At 43.4% G+C, this 20,352-nt stretch overlaps 1 protein-coding gene across 1 annotated transcript; it reads left to right on the forward strand.

Annotated features, from left to right (window-relative positions):
* LOC148047632 (uncharacterized) lies at positions 1-20,014 on the forward strand. Its single transcript, XM_087711750.1, has 3 exons — positions 1-205; positions 934-2,756; positions 17,128-20,014. The coding sequence occupies exons 2-3, from the start codon at positions 1,471-1,473 to the stop codon at positions 18,512-18,514; spliced, it is 2,673 nt and encodes an 890-aa protein (XP_087567876.1). The 5' UTR covers positions 1-205; positions 934-1,470; the 3' UTR covers positions 18,515-20,014.
* Positions 20,015-20,352: the final 338 nt, after the last annotated feature.

A 20,352-nucleotide genomic window follows, 5' to 3' on the forward strand; every position in this document is an offset into this window, starting at 1 on the left:
GGAGAGTCCGGGAGCTAGTCGGGCTGTTCGGTTCGAAGCTATCTATACCATGCTTGAGCTCAAAAAAAGGAGTTTTAAACCATTGCTAGAAAGTATAGGAGAAGAGAAGCGCAGAGGAACTTCCTCTTCTGGATGACTTATGGAAGGAAGGAGGTGTGCAGGGCGGCTCTTCTGCTCTTCCCATGCTCGAAGCAGCAGCTGGAAGGTGAGAGGAGGGCAGGTAGGAGGAGAGTCCGGGAGCAAGTCGGGCTGTTCGGTTCCCTCCATTGCCTAGAAGCAGAGAAGCAACTGGGCTGAACCATCTCAGCTGCTGCTGCTGCAGATTCCTTCCATCCACAGAATTTGGTGCTGCACGCTGTGAAACTGGTCGCTGTAGTTTTCTGCTGGTGGGAAGATTGAAAAAGTCTCTTCCAAGCGAAGGTAGATTTTTTGGGAATGGCTTCACTCCGGAGCTTGTGCGTTGTCCATCACTGGAGGGTTTTAAGAGGAGATTGGGGAGCCATTTGTTCGCAATCGAATAGGGTCTCCTGCTTGTCCAGAGACTGGATTAGAAGACCTGCAATGTCTGTTCCAATTTTGTTATTCTCTTCTGTTCTGTTGCAATGATATTTACGATACCTTGATGAGTAAAACCATAGAAATCAAAGAGGGTGTACTTTCTTTTTCACTTGCCTGTATTTGAAAACAACCCTTTGCTGTGCTAAGAATTTGTGATTGACCCAGTCAACAAGTGAATTTCATCATTGAATGGATATTCAAACTTGAATCTGCATAGTCTTCCATATATCAAATGAACGATGATTAATGTAAAAGCTTATTGAAGCATTGTCGTATTATTGCTTTTTAATTGTAACATAAACCTTTATCTTTTCTTCTCATCTTCTGTAACCATTTTATGTACAATTAAAGTTACCCTTTATTTTAATCTTATAGACAAAGAAGATGGCAATGAGCACTCTGGACAACTGTGGATAACCAGCAACATTGAATAGCAAAGCAAGTCAGTCCCGAAATCACAATATCTTCCATTTCCTTCAGAGAGCCTCACAATTCTTCAACTTCCTCAGCCAGTGAAAGAGAAACAAGAGAAAATCAAGTAGAGATTTCTGCATGGAGAAAGCAGTGTATGTGAAACTCAAGTATACATTACATGAAAAGTCAAGGGAGATTATTTTTCCATTCAGCAAAAGAGGGAAGTGAAAAAGTCATTGGGGAGGAAAAGGTCAATGGGAAAGCCATGTAGAACAGACCGTGTTACAGGCTGGGAGGAAGAAAACGGCTTGAATCAAAGCACAACTAAAGAAGGGACCATCCATATTTTTTAACCACCTCTAGAATATTAGTTGTGGAAAAGCTCCACAGAGGTTCCTGTTGTTGGAAAGATGCAACTTAGAAATCACAGCTGACTGCCTGAGAGGATCCCGACTGAATGTAGCAAAACCTTTGGTCAGAACAATACTGTTTTGTTTCATGGAAAGACCCACACAGGACAGAAGCCCTAAAAATGCTACCAATGCTGTAAATGCTTTAGCAAGCATGGCAACGTGTACTCACACCAAGGAAAAACCCTTTGAATGTCCTGATTGTGGGAAACGCTTCGGTAACAATTCCAGACTCGTGAGACACCAGAGGACTCACACAGGAGATAAACCCTTTGAGTGTCCTGATTGTGGGAAAAGTTTCAGTCACAATTCCAGCCTTATTGGCCACCAGAGAACTCACACAGGAGAGAAACCCTTTGAGTGTCCTGATTGTGGGAAAAGTTTCAGTCACAATTCCAGCCTTATTGGCCACCAGAGGACTCACACAGGAGAGAAACCCTTTGAATGTCCTGATTGTGTAAAATGTTTCAGTCGAAATTCTCACCTCGTTTCACACCAGAGGACTCACACAGGAGAGAAACCCTTCGAGTGTCCCGATTGTGCTAAAAGCTTCAGTAACAATTCCAGACTCATGAGACACAAGAGGACTCACACAGGAGAGAAACCCTTTGAGTGTCCTGATTGTGGGAAAAGTTTCAGTCAGAATTCCAGCCTTATTGACCACCGAAGGAGTCACACAGGGGAGAAACCCTTTGAATGTCCTCATTGTGGAAAATGTTTCAGTCGAAATTCTCACCTCGTTTCACACCAAAGCATTCACACAGGAGAGAAACCATTTGAATGTCCTGACTGTGGGAAAAGTTTCAGTCGACATTCTCACCTCATTTCACATCAAAGGACTCACACAGGAGACAAACCCTTTGAGTGTCCAGATTGTGGAAAAGGTTTCAGTCACAATTCCAGCCTGGTGAACCACCAGAGGACTCACACAGGAGAGAAACCCTTTAAATGTCCTATCTGTGGGAAAAGTTTCAGTCACGATTCCAGCCTTATTGGCCACCTGAGGAGTCACACAGGAGAGAAACCCTTTGAATGTCCTCATTGTGGAAAATTTTTCAGTCAAAATTCCAGCCTTATTCAACACCAGAGGACTCACACAGGAGAGAAACCCTTTGAGTGTCCTGATTGTGGAAAAGGTTTCAGTCACCATTCCAGACTCGTGAGTCACCAGAGGAGTCACACAGGAGAGAAACCCTTTGAATGTCCTGTTTGTGGGAAAAGTTTCAGTCACAGTTCCAACCTGGTTCAACACCAGAGGACTCACACAGGAGAGAAACCCTTCAAATGCCCTGACTGTCGGAAAAGTTTCAGTCTGAATTCCAACCTGGTTCAACACCAGAGGATTCACATAGGAGAGAAACCCTTTGAATGTCATGATCATGAAAAAGCTTCTCTCAGAGATCCCAGGTCATGCACCAGAGGACTCTCACAGGGGAGAAACCGTTTGAGTGCCCTGACTGTGGGTGGTGCTTCAGGAAACATTCCACCCTTATTGCACACAAGAAAATCAACATGAGGCCCCAAGTAATGAGAGTAGAGGTTTCAAGTTTGTTTATAATGTCACATTGTAAGGCCAGCTGACAAATTGACTGCTAAATTTTACTGTAAAGAATTTCCCTAATTTTTTATAGGCAAATAAGTAATAGATAAGGAGAAGGAAAAAATGGCAATATGGTAATACCTCTCTGGCCATCAATAGCAGAAGTTTCTGGATACACGTAGTTCTCGAGTTATCGATGGAATGGATCCTGTCCAATCCATCCGTAACTCAAGAATTCATGGGAGTACGTTGAACCACATCACTCCCTGCTTTTACATTACATGCTTTATCGTCACAGATCAGCCTGGCGAGAACTCCGGCTCCAAGAAAGTAACCTTGGGGTGGCTGTGCGCAGCTTCTTGGGGCTGTTTTCTTGTCCACAATTCACTTGCGGATTGCCTTCTTGTAGGTTTTGGCTTTTGCAAAAAGCGTTTGTCTGTAGGAACAGAACTTTGGGGGGACGTGCCCGCTCCTCTCAAGCTCCGCTGGTGCCAACAAAGTGGTTTTTTTTTTTTTTTTTTTTGCAAAGGGCTGCTGAAGTCTACAGGAATGCAATCTTCCTGTAGGCTTTGGCAGGGAAACAGAAAACAGAGGGAAGGCCTGAAGGACCAAACCTTCCCTCCATTTGCAAACATCCAGGTCTTAATTCGCAGAGAATAGAGGCTTAAAGTGCGAGATTACACAAGATCTCACTACTGTTCTCATAGTACGTTACGCTTCTGTTCTCTGCAAATGGTGAGCAAAGAAACCGCAACAGGGAGGGGCTCTTTGAAAGGTAAGTGACTCTCCACAGGCAATGTGACCTAGTTTGGGGTGGGGGGGCGTCAATGTGGTCTCTGGTCATTTGTAAGGGTGAACAACTGCTTCGGGGCTGCAATATTCATAATCTTGGGATTTGTTGGTAAACACTAGGGGGGCATTTATCGCGTAAGGAACATTTGCTAAGGGAACAATTGTACCCCCAGGTTTATTGTAGTAGAAATTGTGCAAAGATCTAAAAGTCTTTTTGGGTGTGTTCTTTGCATTTTTATCATGGTAGACGGAGTCCCAACCTTTTTCTCCCCTGGGTGCCCTTGAGATTTTCAGCCCCAGAATTCTCCAGCCAATATCTCTTGAGGATTGGAGCACTAAGACTACAGTTAGAGAATGTGGCTACTCATATAAGAAAGCAAGAGGAGACAAGTAGTAGAGGGGTTTTAAAGTTTTATCTTTTCCAAACAGTTCCAGGAATTCAGTGCACCAAGAATATCTGTTCAGATTGTGTCAGGAAAGATGCACCAAAGAATTCCAAGATTGTTTATTTCCCCAACACAACTTAAAAAGACAGGTTGCAATTTTTAGTAACTCTCATTACATGAAGGACATGCAACAATCAGGCTAGGTGTGTGGAGAAACCAAGTCTTAAGTCCAAGTGATTTCAAAATTTAACATGTGCAACATTTCTAAAATTTATAATATAAAAATATATTTAATCAATTTTTCTTTTTTCTCTCCTTGGTGTCACATTTTAGTGCACCATCTTTATTATGTCTCATCATAGTGAGGAGTTAGAAACGCTTGCAATGTTCCCAAAACCTCTGAATCTCTCACAGGGCCAGAGGTGGGCTGCAATCAGTTCGTACCAGTTCAGGCAAACCAATGGTTAAGATTCTGTGCAGTTTGGCAAACCAGCAAATCCCACCACTTGCTGGCTCTGCCTTCACCTGTTTTATATCCTGTTTTGGAGCCGTTTTCAAGGTGTTTTTCAGGCCATTTTTCAGCCGTTTCGTGCCTGAAAACGGCCAGAAAAATAGGCAGGGATGGGGGCGGCCAGTGGTGGGATTAATCCCAGCTGGCTGAATCCTACCTCTGCCTTTGAGGTGAATGTCCGGGAGACAGGGCTGGGAGTGATAAGTGACATCACCAACCCAATCACATGACCAAACCGGTCATGCCTATCCAGCCAGAGACCAGTTGTTAAGTTATTCCAATCCCACCACTGCACGGGGCTATATAACAATATTAAGCAACCAGGCCCTCATGGCAGAGGCCCACTTAAGGACTCCTTGGGCCAGCTGGGATCCTAGGGAGTGAGACGGCACCAACAAGCCATGTTTTTCACTTGTTGTTTCTCATGGATCTCATACTCCACAGCAGATGTACAACAGGAACAAACCTGCACATACACTATAGTGTGTAGAGACCTACCAATCACCTTGGAGGGGAGTCAAAAGTCCACTTCCTCCTCCTGTGGCTGTATGTTCCCAGGGGCAGGTCTGTGACTTCTCTGAAGAAACACTATTGATGGTGGGAGCCTCCCAGAACAACAAGCAAGTTAGAAAGACATCAGGTACACTGCAGAAGAAGTTAATGAAAGTCTCTTTGGAGCGACACTCAATGCTTGGTGATTAATGATTGCAGGTTTCTTGACAGCAACACAAACTCTCATTTCCTTCTTCAGGATGTTCTCCCTCCCCCCCCCCTCTCACACACACAGCCTTGGGGACATCACAAACACCTCAGCAAGAGCAACCTGGCTACTCCCCGGCAGTCAGTAGGGAGGAAGAGAGAGAAAAGGGAAATGTACAAAGGAAGAGAATACTGTGATCAAAACCTGCCTCATCTGAAGCAACCAAATGGTTTCAACGTGTATTAAGCCTACAAACAATCAAAATGTCAACCAAAGCAAGCACAGCTGAGACGATCCAATTTCTTAATGTAAAACTTTAATGAGTACATCATATCGACAAAAATGAGGGCAAAAGTAGACCTGACTGTTTCCTCATGCAAACTCACATAGTTAAAGTTCACGTTTATACCCCCCCCCCAATTAGGCCAAGTCACATTGTCCAATGGAGACTTCTAGTATTGTGAGAAAGAGTCTCTCAGCTCTGGTAAACACTTGCCGAAACATCCTTGGTTCCCATGGCTGGCATCTTGATGTCTGGAGGTTTCTTCTATCTTCCCCTTCTGTCTCCCTATAGTTTTGTGGCAAACTGAAAAATGATAATAGTTGCAACAACAGAAACGCCGTTTGAAGCTTGATACGCTGCACACTGGATTCCACCAAAGCATTGGCAGCTTTCTGAGCAGCCCTGACCTAAAGCAGAACCGCAGCTTATATATAGTTAGTCCATTACGTTACAAAGATATAGAAACAGGCAAGCGCCCTATAGAGTACAGCGTAATGGAATATTTTTGATTATCTCACTTGGGAAACTACAAAGTCAGCATGGCAACTATGTGCTCTGTGAGATATGGTCAGGGAATGTAAACACCTTCACTCATTGGTCCAGAAATTCCTGTCTGATTCTTCCTCCTCCGGCCCATTGTCAATGTTTACTTACAACAAGACTTTAACAGTCTATTCAACTGTTGGGGTGCAAGGACATCTCAGAGGTTTGCTAGTGAATGTAACTCAATGGTCTGTAAGGATAATCACTGGGGACTTTCCATGACTGAATGAAGAACCCAAACTGTATCTCTCTGCCACTAGCCTAGCATATTATCTACCCCAGTGTTTTTCAACCTTTTTTGTGCAAAGGAACACTTTTTTCATGAAAAAAATCACGAGGCACACCACCATTAGAAAATGTTTTAAAAAATTAACTCTGTGCCTATATTGACTATATATAAAGTAATTTTCCCACGGCACACCTTACACTATGTCACGGCACACTAGTGTGCCGCGGCACAGTGGTTGAAAAACACTGATCTACCCTATCCTATGCTCACCATATGCTCAGACTGAAAAAAATGGCCTTGGAAGATATGCAAACTCCATTACTAAAAAGGTGAGGGGGGGGGATATCTCCCAAGTCCTCAGCACATAGATCCTATTCGGAAGAGACTCAGACACCTCCCTAATTCACAGGAGTATAAGGAGTGGGGAGAAGGTACAAAAAAGATACTTTATATGCGTTTTCACCCAAAAAGTAAACCTGACACAACTTATCAAAAACAACCATAAGTGCCAGATTCAGAATGCAAATTAGAATATGTAAAAATAAGATAAGAGGACACCTTGTGAGCTCTAGACCAATTCAAATAACTGGGTTTGGACGGACTACACCCCCGAGTTCTGAAGGAACTAGTAAAGGTGATGCTCCATGTCGTAATTGGCCCCAGTAGGAGCAGGGGATGCAGTCTCCTCCCCCATTGTGAAGTGTGCTAAATTCAAGTGTGCTGCGCAAGGTGCTGCAAGAGCAGTGAGCAGGTCATGGAGGTGGTGAGAGCAGCAGCGTCAGCTGCAGCCAGGTCGGGCCAGTGTCTCATGGCAGAAAGAAAGCCGGGCGTCTCCCCAAGGGACAGAGGTGCCCACAACACAAACAAGGGCTGGAAGAAGAGGCGAGCACAGGGCCGCGTCTCTCCTCCTCTGGAATATGAAGCAAGTCTCCATCTGCCACCCTTACCTTCTGACGGGCAAGGAGTGAGGGGGAGGGATGGGACCAGCCAGGGGACCAGCTGGCAGGAGGCCCAAAGAGCTTCATTTATCTGGGAACAAACACACACACACACACACACACACACACACACACACACACACACACGGGAGAGAAAGAGAAGAGAGAGAGACATACACAGAGCAAGAGTGCGTCGTGTGACTGGGTGGGAGTGAGTGACATCGAGTTGGCCACACCCACCCAGGTTTTGTGGCTCCTGGTATTTTCTTTTCTCTGGAAAATGGGTGCAAATGGCTCTTTTGAGTGTTTAACATTGCATACCACTAGACTCTAATAAAAAGAAGAACAAGGGGAGACATTGAGCTGGTGCCATAAAGAGGAGGGGGTTAAGTTATTTTCCAAAGCACCAGAAGGCAAGAGAAGGATGGAAACTAGTGACAGAGGGAAGCAACTCTGGGGTTGGACTAAAGACCTCCAAGGTCCCATCCAGATCTATTCGAATTAATTGATTGAGTGATCTTGAAAGCTGCAGCCTTGAATTTACTACTGGAGTTTGGTGTAGTGGTGAAGACACCAGGTTAGAGAGAGAGAAAAGCTCAGTTCCAGTCCCACCTGAAGGGCAAAACCAGCTGTTCAACTTTGGCCAGTCCTCTCAAGTTTAGGGAGCAGGAAAGGGAGGAATCTCCTTCCAAAAATCCTTGCCAAGGAGGATGCTGCAAGCATCAAGATTGACCCAAAGGCACCAAAAAACGAAGCTAAGTAGCATCACGTTTCACTATTTCACTTGGCTCAGTTGCAAAGGTCAGTTGCTAGGATTCGAAAAAGACCCGCTGAAATTTAATCAGTGAAAATATCTTCCAACCGACTTGGTGGAGCCAGGACGTGTGTGTTTTTCCACCTCCTGTTGCTAGATGGCAGCCAGGCAACATCTGTGCCTAGAAAGGCATCAATACAGTAGTGCCATTGGTGCTCGAGCTTAAAAAAAGAGTTTTTAAGCCATCGAGTGCTTTATTGCTAGAAAGGATGGGAGTAGAGGAGAAGCGCAGAGGAACTTCCTCTTCCGGATGACTCATGGGAGGAGAGTGGTGTGCAGAGCGACTTTTGTGCTCTTCCCATGGTCCAAGCAGCAGCTGGAAGGTGAGTTGAGGGCAGGTGGGAGGAGAGTCCGGGAGCAAGTTCGGTTCCCTCCACGGCCTGGAAGCAGAGAAGCAATTGAGCTGAAGCATCTCAGCTGCTGCTGCTGCAGGTTCCTTCCCTCCCCAAATTTTAAGCCCACTGGTGCTGCACGCTGTGAAACTGGTGGCTGCAATTTTCCTCCTGGTGGGAAGATTTTAAAAATCTCTTTTAAATTAAGGTGAATTCTTTGGGAATGGCTTCCCTCCAGAGGTTGTGGGTGCTCCCATTACTGGAGGGTTTTAAGAGTAGATTGGACATCTATTTGTTCTGGGTGGAATAGGGTCTCCTGCCTGAACAGGGGATGGACTAGAAGACCTCAAGGTCCCCCCAGCTCAATTATTCTGTTGTGGACCTGATGTTTTCTGGGCAACAAGATCGGGCTGATGTCCCTCTGGTCGATTCTGGGTTGTTTTACTTACATTTGTTTTCCTATTGGTGTCCCTATTAACCAGGTTCAACTCTGCTTAACCTGACACTTTTTTAACAATAGCTATTAACAAATGTTTTGATTGTTCAGTTGTATTTATTTATAAAATCTATTGGCCGCCAACCTTACCATGACACTACTGTGGGCAGCTTAGAAACATTAAAAAAAAACATAACCATTAAAACTAAATAAATTGTACTAAGAAAAATCTGGTCTGGTTCCAAGCCCAGAGAAAGGAGCTGCAAAGTTTCCTAACAATGCCTGATTCATAATAAGCGACCCAATATTGTAATACAAAAACCAGTGATTTATTAACAGCTTCATTAGGCATTCTTCATTAGGCATTTCCTATTCGCAGCCATCTCTTTGCTTTCTTTATCTGGGAATAAAATGGAAGGTGATTGGAAAAAAGGATTCTGTTTAATTGATGAGCAGAACCAATAGCAATATGTTGCTCTGGGACAGCTGACAAAATGGGGTTGGGATAGGTGGGGTTTTATAAATTATTTGGGGTATTGTGTTTGAAATGCTCAAAGGGGTTGTGCAATGTAGTGAGTTTGGGGTCTTTTTGCTCTTCTGATGGTGGTGGGTTTATGACCTAAATATCAATGAAGTATCATGTAGTAGATATCCTGTCCTTCTTAATCCCATCAGCTGCAGCTGAAGGTGTTTTGTTTGTGAATAGATTGGCCCAGTCTTTCTTAATGGGCACAAAATCTCTAAAGATTTCAGGCATCTGCTGGAAACTGTTGGGGCTGCTTTCTGCCTTTCTTAAGATTTTTTTTTCTCCATGTCTCCTTTGGGGAAATACAATATTCTGCTTTAATATTCATCAACATATTTCATTCTTTGGGGGAGGGAGGGGGGCTTCTCACAAAGATACCAGAGATTAAAACCAAGAATGCATGGGGAAAGAAGGAGTGGAATGGGGGAGGGGGATAGCCCTCACTTACCATTGGTTCACTGAGCCTTTGAAGTTACAATGGCACTGTAGAAGCAGACGTAGTTATGAAGGTGCAGGAAAAGGAGTTGCACCAATTCGGGTTCTGCCAACCAGCGGACATTTATAATGATTGCAGCATCCCACACTCATGACCTCATTTTTGACCCTCCCAGCTAGTTTTTGACAAGCAAACTCACTGGGGATGCCAGCAGGAAGTTGTAAGCCAGAGTCATGTGAAATTACCTTTAACAACCCACCATGATTTGTTTAAGAACTGCAGAGAAACAGAAGTTGGCACTGTCATATGACATCATGCTTCATGATCTGGCCGTTTAATGACAAAGACGCTAGTCTCAATTGCAGTCAATAAGTGAGGAATTCGGATGTCACCAACGGTGTTGTGGAAAGCATTTCTGCCCGCCCTTGGAGCTCAGGACTTCCATTGTCAAAACTGATATTTCAAATCTTGCAGAGTCTTTAGGCATCGTTTCATCAGTTAAAGCCCCCACATCTGTAAAGTTAGTGTCATGCAGACTGACAGGTGTGGCTCAATAAAATAAAAGACAGAGCCCAATTGTTCAATTACATAAGAGACAGCTGGCACATGGCAGATATGTTATAAAAATATAGAAATTATATAAATAGTCAAGCATGCCTTCTGTGGTTTTGGTCACATGCCTAACCCACAGGCTAGTGGTCTCCTGTGAAAGCTTCGGTGGCCTCAGAAGCCTGTTGAGGCCTGAACTTCAGCCTTGCCGTCTCAACAGATGAGCATTCATCAAATTCCTGATTAACATTAGCACAGAACGTTTGACTGTAACCATTCCGAGATATTTTTCAGACTTAAAAGACATGGATTTTCTCCCTATTGTAGGTCTGTGTATTTTTATTTCTTTTTAAGTGTATATACCGTACTTTTTGAAGTATAAGACACACCTTTTGAGCCAAGGTGGCGCAGTGGTTAAATGCAGCACTGCAGGCTGACTGCTAGATCAGCAGTTCAGCGGTTCAAATCTCACCGGCTCAGGGTTGACTCAGCCTTCCATCCTTCCGAGGTGGGTAAAATGAGGACCCGGATTGTTGTTGGGGGCAATATGCTGACTCTGTAAACCGCTTAGAGAGGGCTGAAAGCCCTATGAAGCGGTATATAAGTCTACTGTTATTGCTATTATTATTGCTATTGCTTTTCCCACCCCTAAAAGAGGGTGAAAATATGGGTGCGTCTTATACACCGAATGTAGTCCCACCCACTGGCCCCCACCCTTTGGCCTCTGCCTCCCAGCAATTTACCTCCTTGCAGCCAATGGAGAGGCTTAAACTGAAATTGAAAGTGAAACTTGCTGTTTGCTGCAATGAGGCAATTTCCTGGGAGGCAGAGGCAGATTTTTTTTTAAAATCAGTCTAAACTGAAACCGGCTGCTTGCTGCAAAGAAGTAAGTCAATAATTATAAATGCCTATAGAATGTGAAAATTATTACACTTATTTTTTTAAAAAAACCGCTTTATTATTTTTTTAGACAACTTAACAAAATGAAGAAGCTTTTTTAAAATAAATGCTTGATATGAAGAGGCCCAGTGCTATTGTATCTTCTTTTAAATAGCAGAGAATAATGTATACTTCTGGAAAGCCACATCAATTTTTAACGGCATCTGTTCAAGTATAGTCTGAAATGTAACACCACAAACAGTTTATATCTTCTGTACTGTTTGCTGTTTGGGGCAGGGACGTGCAGTCAGGGGAGGCAGGGGAGGCAGAGCCTCACCACTGTCATCATGAAAAGAAAAAAAATGTAAAAGGAAAAAGGCAAGAGCTGAGGTCAGGCTGAGTTAGTTGCTGCCAGAGTCACTGTGGATGACTCTGCTTAACTGTTTAAAAAAGCCTCTAAAAAGTGCCCTCTACAGGAGGAGGCAGGAGAACAACGTGCCTCATCTAGTCTGACTTTAGGTGTTTTATGATCACTCGAGCAGAGTTAAGCAAGGGTTAAAAGCCTAAAAATTCCTGACGTAGGTGAGGCATGTTGTTCTCCTGGCTCCTCCTGTAGAGGGCGCTTTTGTAAAGGCTTTTTTAAACAGTTAATCAGAGTCATCCACAGTGACTCTGGCAGCAACCAGCTCAGCCTGACCTCAGCTCTTCCCTTTTTCCTTTTACATTTTTTTTCTTTTCATGATGACAGGCAAGAGCAGAGTTGAAATCCTCTCTGAAACAGCTGGAAAAGGTACGTGTGGGTCGGAGGGAGGGGGAGGAATTCAAACTTCATCCTCAAGTGTAGATCCCTCCCCAAGTGTCACAGGCAGAGCCACATTGCCTTTTCAAACCTGTAATCAGTGAAGCTGGGCTGGATCCTTCCGGGGTTGGGGGAAAATGTGTGTGCTCCAGTATGGCTCTTTGACTGGCTTCCTGCCTCCTTCTGTGGTGGTCTCACTGGTGCTCTCCCTCCAATCCAACTTTGTGTGTGTGTGTGTGCTTGGGAAAGAGTGAATGAGAGAGGGAAGGGGGTAGGAAAGATAGTCCAATCCAACTTTTGTGTATGTGTGTGTTTGTGTGTGTGTTTGTTTTTTTGTTTGAGAGAGGGGGGAGGGAGGGAGAGAGGGGGAAGGAGGGGAAGGGAGAAGAAAAAGAAAAAGAAGGAAACTTCTTTCGCAAAGGAGAAAAACAAATGCTGTCTCTTTAAATTGGAACTGAGCATGCCTGGCTGTGGAATTCTGGGAGTTGAAGTCCACAAGTCTAAAAAAAATTGAAACCCACCACTGTTTCAGTGCCTCACCAGCTATAAACCTCACCGCATGTCACGGTGAGGTTTGGGGCAAGGAGGCAAATTTCTGAGAGGCAGGTTTTTCATGGTTTTTGTTTTCCTCCCCAAAAGCTAGGTGCATCTTATACTTCGGAGTGTTTTCAACTCTGAAAAATACAGTATTTGAAAACGTATAATCTATCCCCAGGACTTTCAGATCTACAGTAATGTGACAAAGAAAGTACATTCTCCTTGATTTCTATGATTTTACATATCAGAACATAGTAAAAATCATTTGGTCCTTAGACATTCTTAAAAGTCGGCAAATACAACCGCAGATGAACAACAACAACAATGTGGCATATTACATCAGTCATCATTTATTTTATAAAAAGAAAACCAAAACAGAGAGTATGTGTAAAAAAAAATATGATTCAATAATTTGAAGAACCACCTTTAGCAACAACGACTAGAAGCAATTGTTTTCTGCATGACATTATCAGTCTCTTATAGTGTTGTGGGGGAATTTTGGCCCATCTTTTTTACAACATTGCTTCAGTTCATTGACGTTTGTGGGTGTTTTTTTTTAATGCACAACTCTCTTGAAGTCCTGCCAATCAGGTTGAGGTCTGGACTTTGACTGCCATTTGCAACACCTTGATTCTTTTCTTTTCCAGGCATTCTGTTGTAGATTTGCTGATGTGTTTTTGTGACCATTTTCCTGTTGCATAATCCCATGTCATCCAAGCTTTAGCTATTGGATAGATGGCCTTTGGCCCAATTGCACTACGGCCAACCGTCTCCACTTTGGTCTGGTCTGTGCAAAGGACAGTGTTCCAGAAGCCCGGTGATTTGTTCAGATGCAACTTTGCAAACCTCAGCCGTGGTACTACGATCTTTTTAGAGAAAAGAGGCTTTCTCCTAGCAACCCTTCCAAATGAACCATACTTGTTCAGTCTTTTTCTAATTGCATTGTCATGAATCTTAACATTTAACATGCTAACAAGCCTGAAGTGGAGGGGTGTCAAGCTCGCATCATCATGGCATCATCATGTGACACAACTTTTATCTCTTTCGCTAAAGTGGTCGTGGCCGGCGTCTGACCCAACTGGTTTCTGAGATATAACTTTATGCAATTTCTCTGGCCATTGCACCATCTGACCTTGAGCTGAACTTTCTTGAACGTCCCACCCCTGGGAAGATTAGCAACTGTCCTGAATGTTTTCCATTCCAATAATCTTCCTCACTGTGAAATGATGGGTTTTAAGTTGTTTTGAAATGGCCTTTTAAACTGTCTCAAATTGATGGGCAGCAACAATTTCTTCTATAAGATCATTGCTGATTCTTTATTCTTTGGCACTGTGTTAGCACACACCTCAATGCTGGAGACCAGCACATTCCTACAATTTTGGCTTTTATAGATTTGGTTATACTTGTGGATGATCAATTGATCAAGGGCACTTTAATAGCAGTACTTGGCTGCTACTTCGTCTCTTTATACTATGGAAGCAGTGAGAAATTTCTTAATGGTGAAAACAGTTCCTTCTCTCTTCTCTTCTTGCTCTAGGATCAGGAGTGGGTAGTCCCTGCTCCTCCCTGTCTACTATCTTTTCTGATCTTGAAAAGCCCTGCCCTTTCCCACTTTCCTACAAAGCCAGCGGAGCTGCCCCTCGATCTCTGTCCTCTTGTTCCAGCTCATCATCCCCCGCAGATTCAGTCTCTAATGGGGGCATGACACTGGAGTATATTAAGAAGGGACGGACCAACGTCTTGATCGGGGGGGGGGGGTTTGGACTAGAAGGCCTCCAAGATCCCTTCCAATTTTGTTATTCTCTTCTGTTCTGTTGGGGTGGTATTTATAATATCCTGATAAGTAAAACCATAGAAATCAAAGAGGGTCTATTTCAGGGTAGGGTAGATATAATTTAAATCAATTTGATTTAAATCACTAGTAAAAAGGCTTGATTTAAATCAACTCAATTTAAATCAACTCAACTAAATCATAATTTTTAAAGAGCATCTGTCCTCTCTATCCCACAGCGGCTCCTCCCCTGACCCACTGTTGACTCACTGACAGTCCCATTCCCTTTAATTGGTGATGCGGCAATGACTCAACAAGATGAGGGAGGTGGCAGGCAGTAGGTGAGTGGATGTCCGCTAACAGATGCTGCCATGATGGATCTGAAATGACAGATGCTCTTGAACTGTAAGCATTCTTTCTTGCTGGTAGTTAGAATCTTTTATACTATTACTTGCAAACAAAATGAAGGTTTCATGTATAACTTGAAGAGCTTGGATTCATTAAATGAGTTTACCAAAAATGTAAATGTTACATAACTTTTCTGACCCTCCTCCTCCGTCCAGGAATGAAAGCCGAGACAAACGTAAATGAGAATGCTTTTTAATAAGTCCAGACTCTTGTTGGCTGAAAGCCAAATAAACAAAGAGATAAGCACTTTGGCAGCAAGTTCTACAAACTTTGGCAGCAATGCAAACAAACTCTGGCAGCAATCCAGCCTGCCAAGTTTGTTTCTCGTTAGTCCCTAACGTTCACTTCTGCAAGAAGGGCATGGCACAAGCAGTCTCTTTTATAATCTAGAGAGGAGCTTAATGAGCATCAGCTGAGCGTAATTACCTCCTGCATTTACGTAGTTGTTCTTGACGCCGAGTAGCCCTTCGACGGCGTGCATCCCGAAACAACTCACAGGTGGTTTCTGGATCACTCTTGTCTCCTCCCCACTGATCCAAGGCTCAGGCGCCACCTGGTGGCCAACCAGTCTCTCTGTGCCCTGCTCGGAGTCTGAACCCTGTCCAGGGTCCTCCACATCCTCCAGGGCCGACTCATATGCCCCTCGCTGTCGGAGTCTGGTGGCAGCTCCAACAGCTCCTGCCGGGCCACAACACATAATTAAGCTCCTTTTCATGCTGAATAAACCAAATTATTAGTGTATGTTAAATAGAAAACTACCGTATTGTTCGGAGTATAAGACGCACCTTTCCCCCCCTGAAAGAGGGTGAAAATTTGGGTGCGTCTTATATACTGAATGTAGCCCCATCCACAGGCCCCAAGCCTTTGGTTTCTGCTCTTTGCAGCAAACGGGGGCTTGTGGAGGTTTCAATAAGCTATAGCAATCCCTGCAGCTTGAAACAGCTGACGATCGGGGGGAAATTGAAACTGAAACTTGCTGTTTGCTCCACAAAGCAAATTGCTGGGAGGCAGAGGCAGATTTTTGTTCCCCCGTGCTAATCAGGCTGTTTGCTGCAAGGAGGTAAGTCAACAACTATAAATGCCTTTAGAATGTTCAAATTATTCTAGACAACTTAACAAAATGAAGAAGCTTTTTAAAATAAATGCTTGATCTGAAGAGGCCCAGTACTATTGTTTTAAAAAGTGCTATTCTTTTAAATAGCAGAGAATAACTATACTTCCAGAAAGCACATCAATTTTAAATCTTATCTTATACTCTGAAAAATACGGTATAAATAAATTTGATAAAACTAAAAACAATCTAATTTAAATAAAAACAATTTCATTTAAATTTTAAAAACATCGTATTTAAATTTTAAAAAAAAGGTTTTTTTAAAAAAATTATCTACCATGGGCTACTTTTTTTTTTCACTTGATTGTATTTGAAAACAGTGCAAAAGGCACTGCTGAGAATTTGTGATTGACCCAGTCAGCAAGTAAATTTTGTCATTGAATGGATATTCAAACTTGGATCTGGGTATACTTCCATGTGTCAAATGAATCATGATTAATGAAAGAGCTTATTGGAGCATTGGAGCATGTTTGCTTTTTCATTGTAATGTAAACTTTTATATTTTGTTCTCATCTTATGCAACCATTTTATGCACAATTTTATTTGAATCTTACAGACAAAGAGGAAGGCAATAAGAGCGCTCTGGACAACTGAGGATAACAAGCAACATTGAATATCAAAGCAAGTCAGTCCAGAAATCAAAATATTTTCAATTTCCTTCCAAGAGCCACACAATTCTTCACATTCCTCAGCAGGTGAAAGAGAAACAAGAGAACATCAAGAAGTTATTTCTAGCTGGGAAAAGTAAAGGGTGAAATTCAAGCATACGTTACATGAAAAGTGAAGGGCAATAATTTTTCCATTCAGCAAAAGAGGGAAGTGAAAAAGTCAATGGGGAGGTAAAGGTCAATTGGAAAGCCATGTAGAGCAGACCGTGTTGCAGGCCTCACTCTGGGAGGAAGAAAATCACCACTAAATCAAAGCACAAGGGATCATCCACATTTTTGGCCTTCTCAGTAATATCAGTTGTGGAAAATCTCCATATACACACCAGTTGTGGGAAAGATACAACTTGCAAATCATAGTTGATTATGCCTGAGAGGATCTAGACTGGAGAAAAGCCTTAAATATAATCTGTGGCAAAACCTTTGATCAGAACAAATCCATTTTGCTTAATGGAAGGACCCACACAGGAAAGAAGCTCTACAAGTGCTCCCAATGCGGTAAATGCTTTAGCGAGCATGACAACATGGACTCATACCAAGGAGAGACCCTTTGAATGTCCTGATTGTGGGAAAAGTTTCACTTGGCATTCCGGCCTGGTGAGACACCAGAGGATTCACACAGGAGAGAAACACTTTGAATGTGTTGATTGTGGCAAAAGTTTCAGTACCAATTCCAGCCTTGTGACACACCAGAGGACTCACACAGGAGAGAAACCCTTTGAATGTCCTGATTGTGGGAAAAATTTCACTTGGCATTCCGGCCTGGTGAGACACCAGAAGATTCACACAGGAGAGAAACAATTTGAATGTCTTGATTGTGGCAAAAGTTTCAGTACCAATTCCACCCTTGTGACACACCAGATGACTCACACAGGAGAGAAACCCTTTGAATGTCCTGATTGTGGGAAAAGTTTCAGCAAGAACTCCAATTTGGTTCAACATCAGAGGATTCACACAGGAGAGAAACCCTTTGAATGTCCTGTTTGCGGGAAAAGTTTCAATCACAATTCCAGCCTCGTGAAACACCAGAGGACTCACACAGGAGAGAAACCGTATGAATGTCCTATTTGTGGGGAAAGTTTCAGAGAGAATTCCCACCTCATGAAGCACCAGAGGACTCACACAGGAGAAAAGCCCTTTGAATGTCCTGATTGTGGTAAAAGTTTCAGTACCAATTCCAACCTGGTTCAGCACCAGAGGATTCACACAGGAGAGAAACCGTATGAATGTCCTGTTTGTGGAAAAAGTTTCAGTCAGAATTCCCACCTCATGAAGCACCAGAGGACTCACACAGGAGAAAAGCCCTTTGAATGTCCTGACTGTGGGAAAAGTTTCAGTCATAATTCCAGCATTATTGGCCACCAGAGGATTCACACAGGAGAGAAACCGTATGAATGTCCTGTTTGTGGGAAAAGTTTCAGTCAGAATTCCCACCTCATGAACCACCAGAGGACTCACACAGGAGAAAAGCCGTTTGAATGTCCTGACTGTGGGAAAAGGTTCGGTCAGAATTCCCACCTCATAGAACACCAGAGGACTCACACAGGAGAGAAACCCTTTAAATGTCCTGACTGTAGGCAAAGTTTCAGTCACAATTCCAGCCTGGTTCAACACCAGAGGATTCACACAGGAGACAAACCGTTTGAATGTCCTCACTGTGGGAAAAGTTTCAGTAAAAATTCCCACCTTGTGGAACACCAGAGGACTCACACAGGAGAGAAACCCTTTAAATGTCCTGACTGTGGGAAAAGTTTCAGTCAGAGTTCCACCCTGCTTCAACACCAGAGGATTCACACAGGAGGGAAACCCTTTAAATGGCCTGACTGTGGGAAACATTTCAGCAAGGATGTCCTGATTGAAGAAAGGTTTCTCTCAGAGATCCCAGCTTGTGGTGCACCAGAGGACTCATGCAGAAGAGAAGCCCTACATGTGCTTCCAATGTGGTAAATGCTTTAGCGAGTATGGCAACATGTACTCATACCAAGACCCTTTGAATTTCCTGATTATGAGAAATGTTTCAGTCAGAATTGTACCTTGGATCAACACCAGATGATTCACACAGGAGAGAGACCGTTTGACTGTCCTTTTTGTGGGAAACGTTTCAGTAAGAATTTTTAAATTCATGAGATACCAATGTACTCACACAGGAGAAAAACCCTCTGATTGTCCCGTTTGTGGAAAAAGTTTTAGATGGAATTCCAACCTTGTAATCTACCTCAGGAAAGGAACCATATGAGTGTCCAGACTGTGGACTTGCCTTCTCAATCATATGCTTGTACACACAGAGAAGAAACCATTTGAGTTCCCCGAGTGTGGATGATGCTTCAGGAAACATTCCACACTTTTTGCACACAAGAAAATCATCATGAGGTCCTAAGTAATGACTGTAGAGAAGATTTAAAGTTCATTTATAATGTCACATTGTAAGTCCAGCTGACAAACTGACTGCTAAATTTGACTGTAAGGAATTTGCTTAATTTTTTATAGGCAAATATGTAATGGTATTAGAAGGGAAGAAGGAAGAATGGCAATATGATAATCCCTATCTGGTCATCAACAGCAGAAGTTGCTGGATACACGTAGTTCTCGATCCTGCCCATTCCATCCGTAACTCAAGAATTCATGAGAGTGAATCTCTTACATTGAACGACATCACTCCCTGCATTCGCCCTTGGATTCCCTGCTTTCTCATCCCAAATTAGCCAGATGAGACCTTGGGTGCCGACAAAGCAACCTCTCTGGGCTGCTTTCCTGTCCGCATATCACTTGAGCATTGCCTCTTTGTAGGTTTTGGCAGCACTTTGCAAAAAGCATTTGCCTGTAGGAACAGGACTTTGGGGTGACGTGCCCGCTCCTCTCAAGCTCCACTGGTGCCAACAAATGTTTTTTGCAAAGGGCTGCTGAAGTCTACAGCAATGCAACTTCCCTGTAGGCTTTGGTAAGGAAATGTCAAAAAGAGGGAAAGCGTAAAGGGCCAAACCTTCCCCCCATTTGCAAACACCCAGGTCAATTCACAGAGAATAGAGGCGTAAAGTGCGAGATTCGACAAGATCTCACGCTACTGATCTCGCAGTATGTCAGGCCTCTGTTCTCTGCAAATGCGGGCAAAGAAAACACAACAGAGAGGGGGTCTTGAAAGGTAAGTGACTCTCCACAGGCAAAGTGCCTGTGGAAACCTGATTTGGGGGGGTGGCATGAATATGCGGGGTGAATGTTGCAGAGCCTCTGCAGTCATTTGCAAGGGTGAACAACTGCCCCATGCTACAATATTAATAATCTCGGGATTTATTGGTTAACACTAGGGGGCACTTACCATGTAAGGAATTCAGTCTATCAAGCATTTTTTTCAGATTGTGTCAGGAATGAGGCACCAAAGAATTCCAAGATTGTTTGTTTCCCCAACACCAGTGAAAAAGACAGGTTACGATTTTTTTTCTTGCTGTCATTACTTGACTGAGCCGAGGTGGCGCAGTGGTTAAATGCAGCACTGCAGGCTACTGCTAGATCAGCAGTTCAGCGGTTCAAATCTCACCGGCTCAGGGTTGACTCAGCCTTCCATCCTTCCGAGGTGGGTAAAATGAGGACCCAGATTGTTGGGGGCAATATGCTGACTCTCTGTAAACCGCTTAGAGAGGCCTGAAAGGCCTATGAAGCGGTATATAAGTCTACTGCTATTACATGATGGACATACAACAACCAGGACCAGAACAGGTTTTTTCTCTCCTTGGTGTCACATTTTAGTGCACCATCTCATCATACCATTTTTAGGAGTTGGAAAGTCTTGC

The sequence above is a fragment of the Thamnophis sirtalis genome, unplaced genomic scaffold (assembly GCF_051295495.1).
Source record: "Thamnophis sirtalis isolate CommonGarterSnake01/CBP01778 unplaced genomic scaffold, rThaSir2_p1.2 scaffold_3, whole genome shotgun sequence".
Taxonomy (NCBI): domain Eukaryota; kingdom Metazoa; phylum Chordata; class Lepidosauria; order Squamata; family Natricidae; genus Thamnophis; species Thamnophis sirtalis.

Coding starts and splice junctions, on each gene's coding strand:
- LOC148047632 (XM_087711750.1), top strand. CDS start 1,471: ATGGAAAGACCCACACAGGACAGAAGCCCTAAAAATGCTACCAATGCT. Junction 2,757..17,127: donor GAGAAACCCTTTGAATGTCA/TGATCATGAAAA, acceptor CTTTGAATGTCC/TGATTGTGGGAAAAGTTTCA.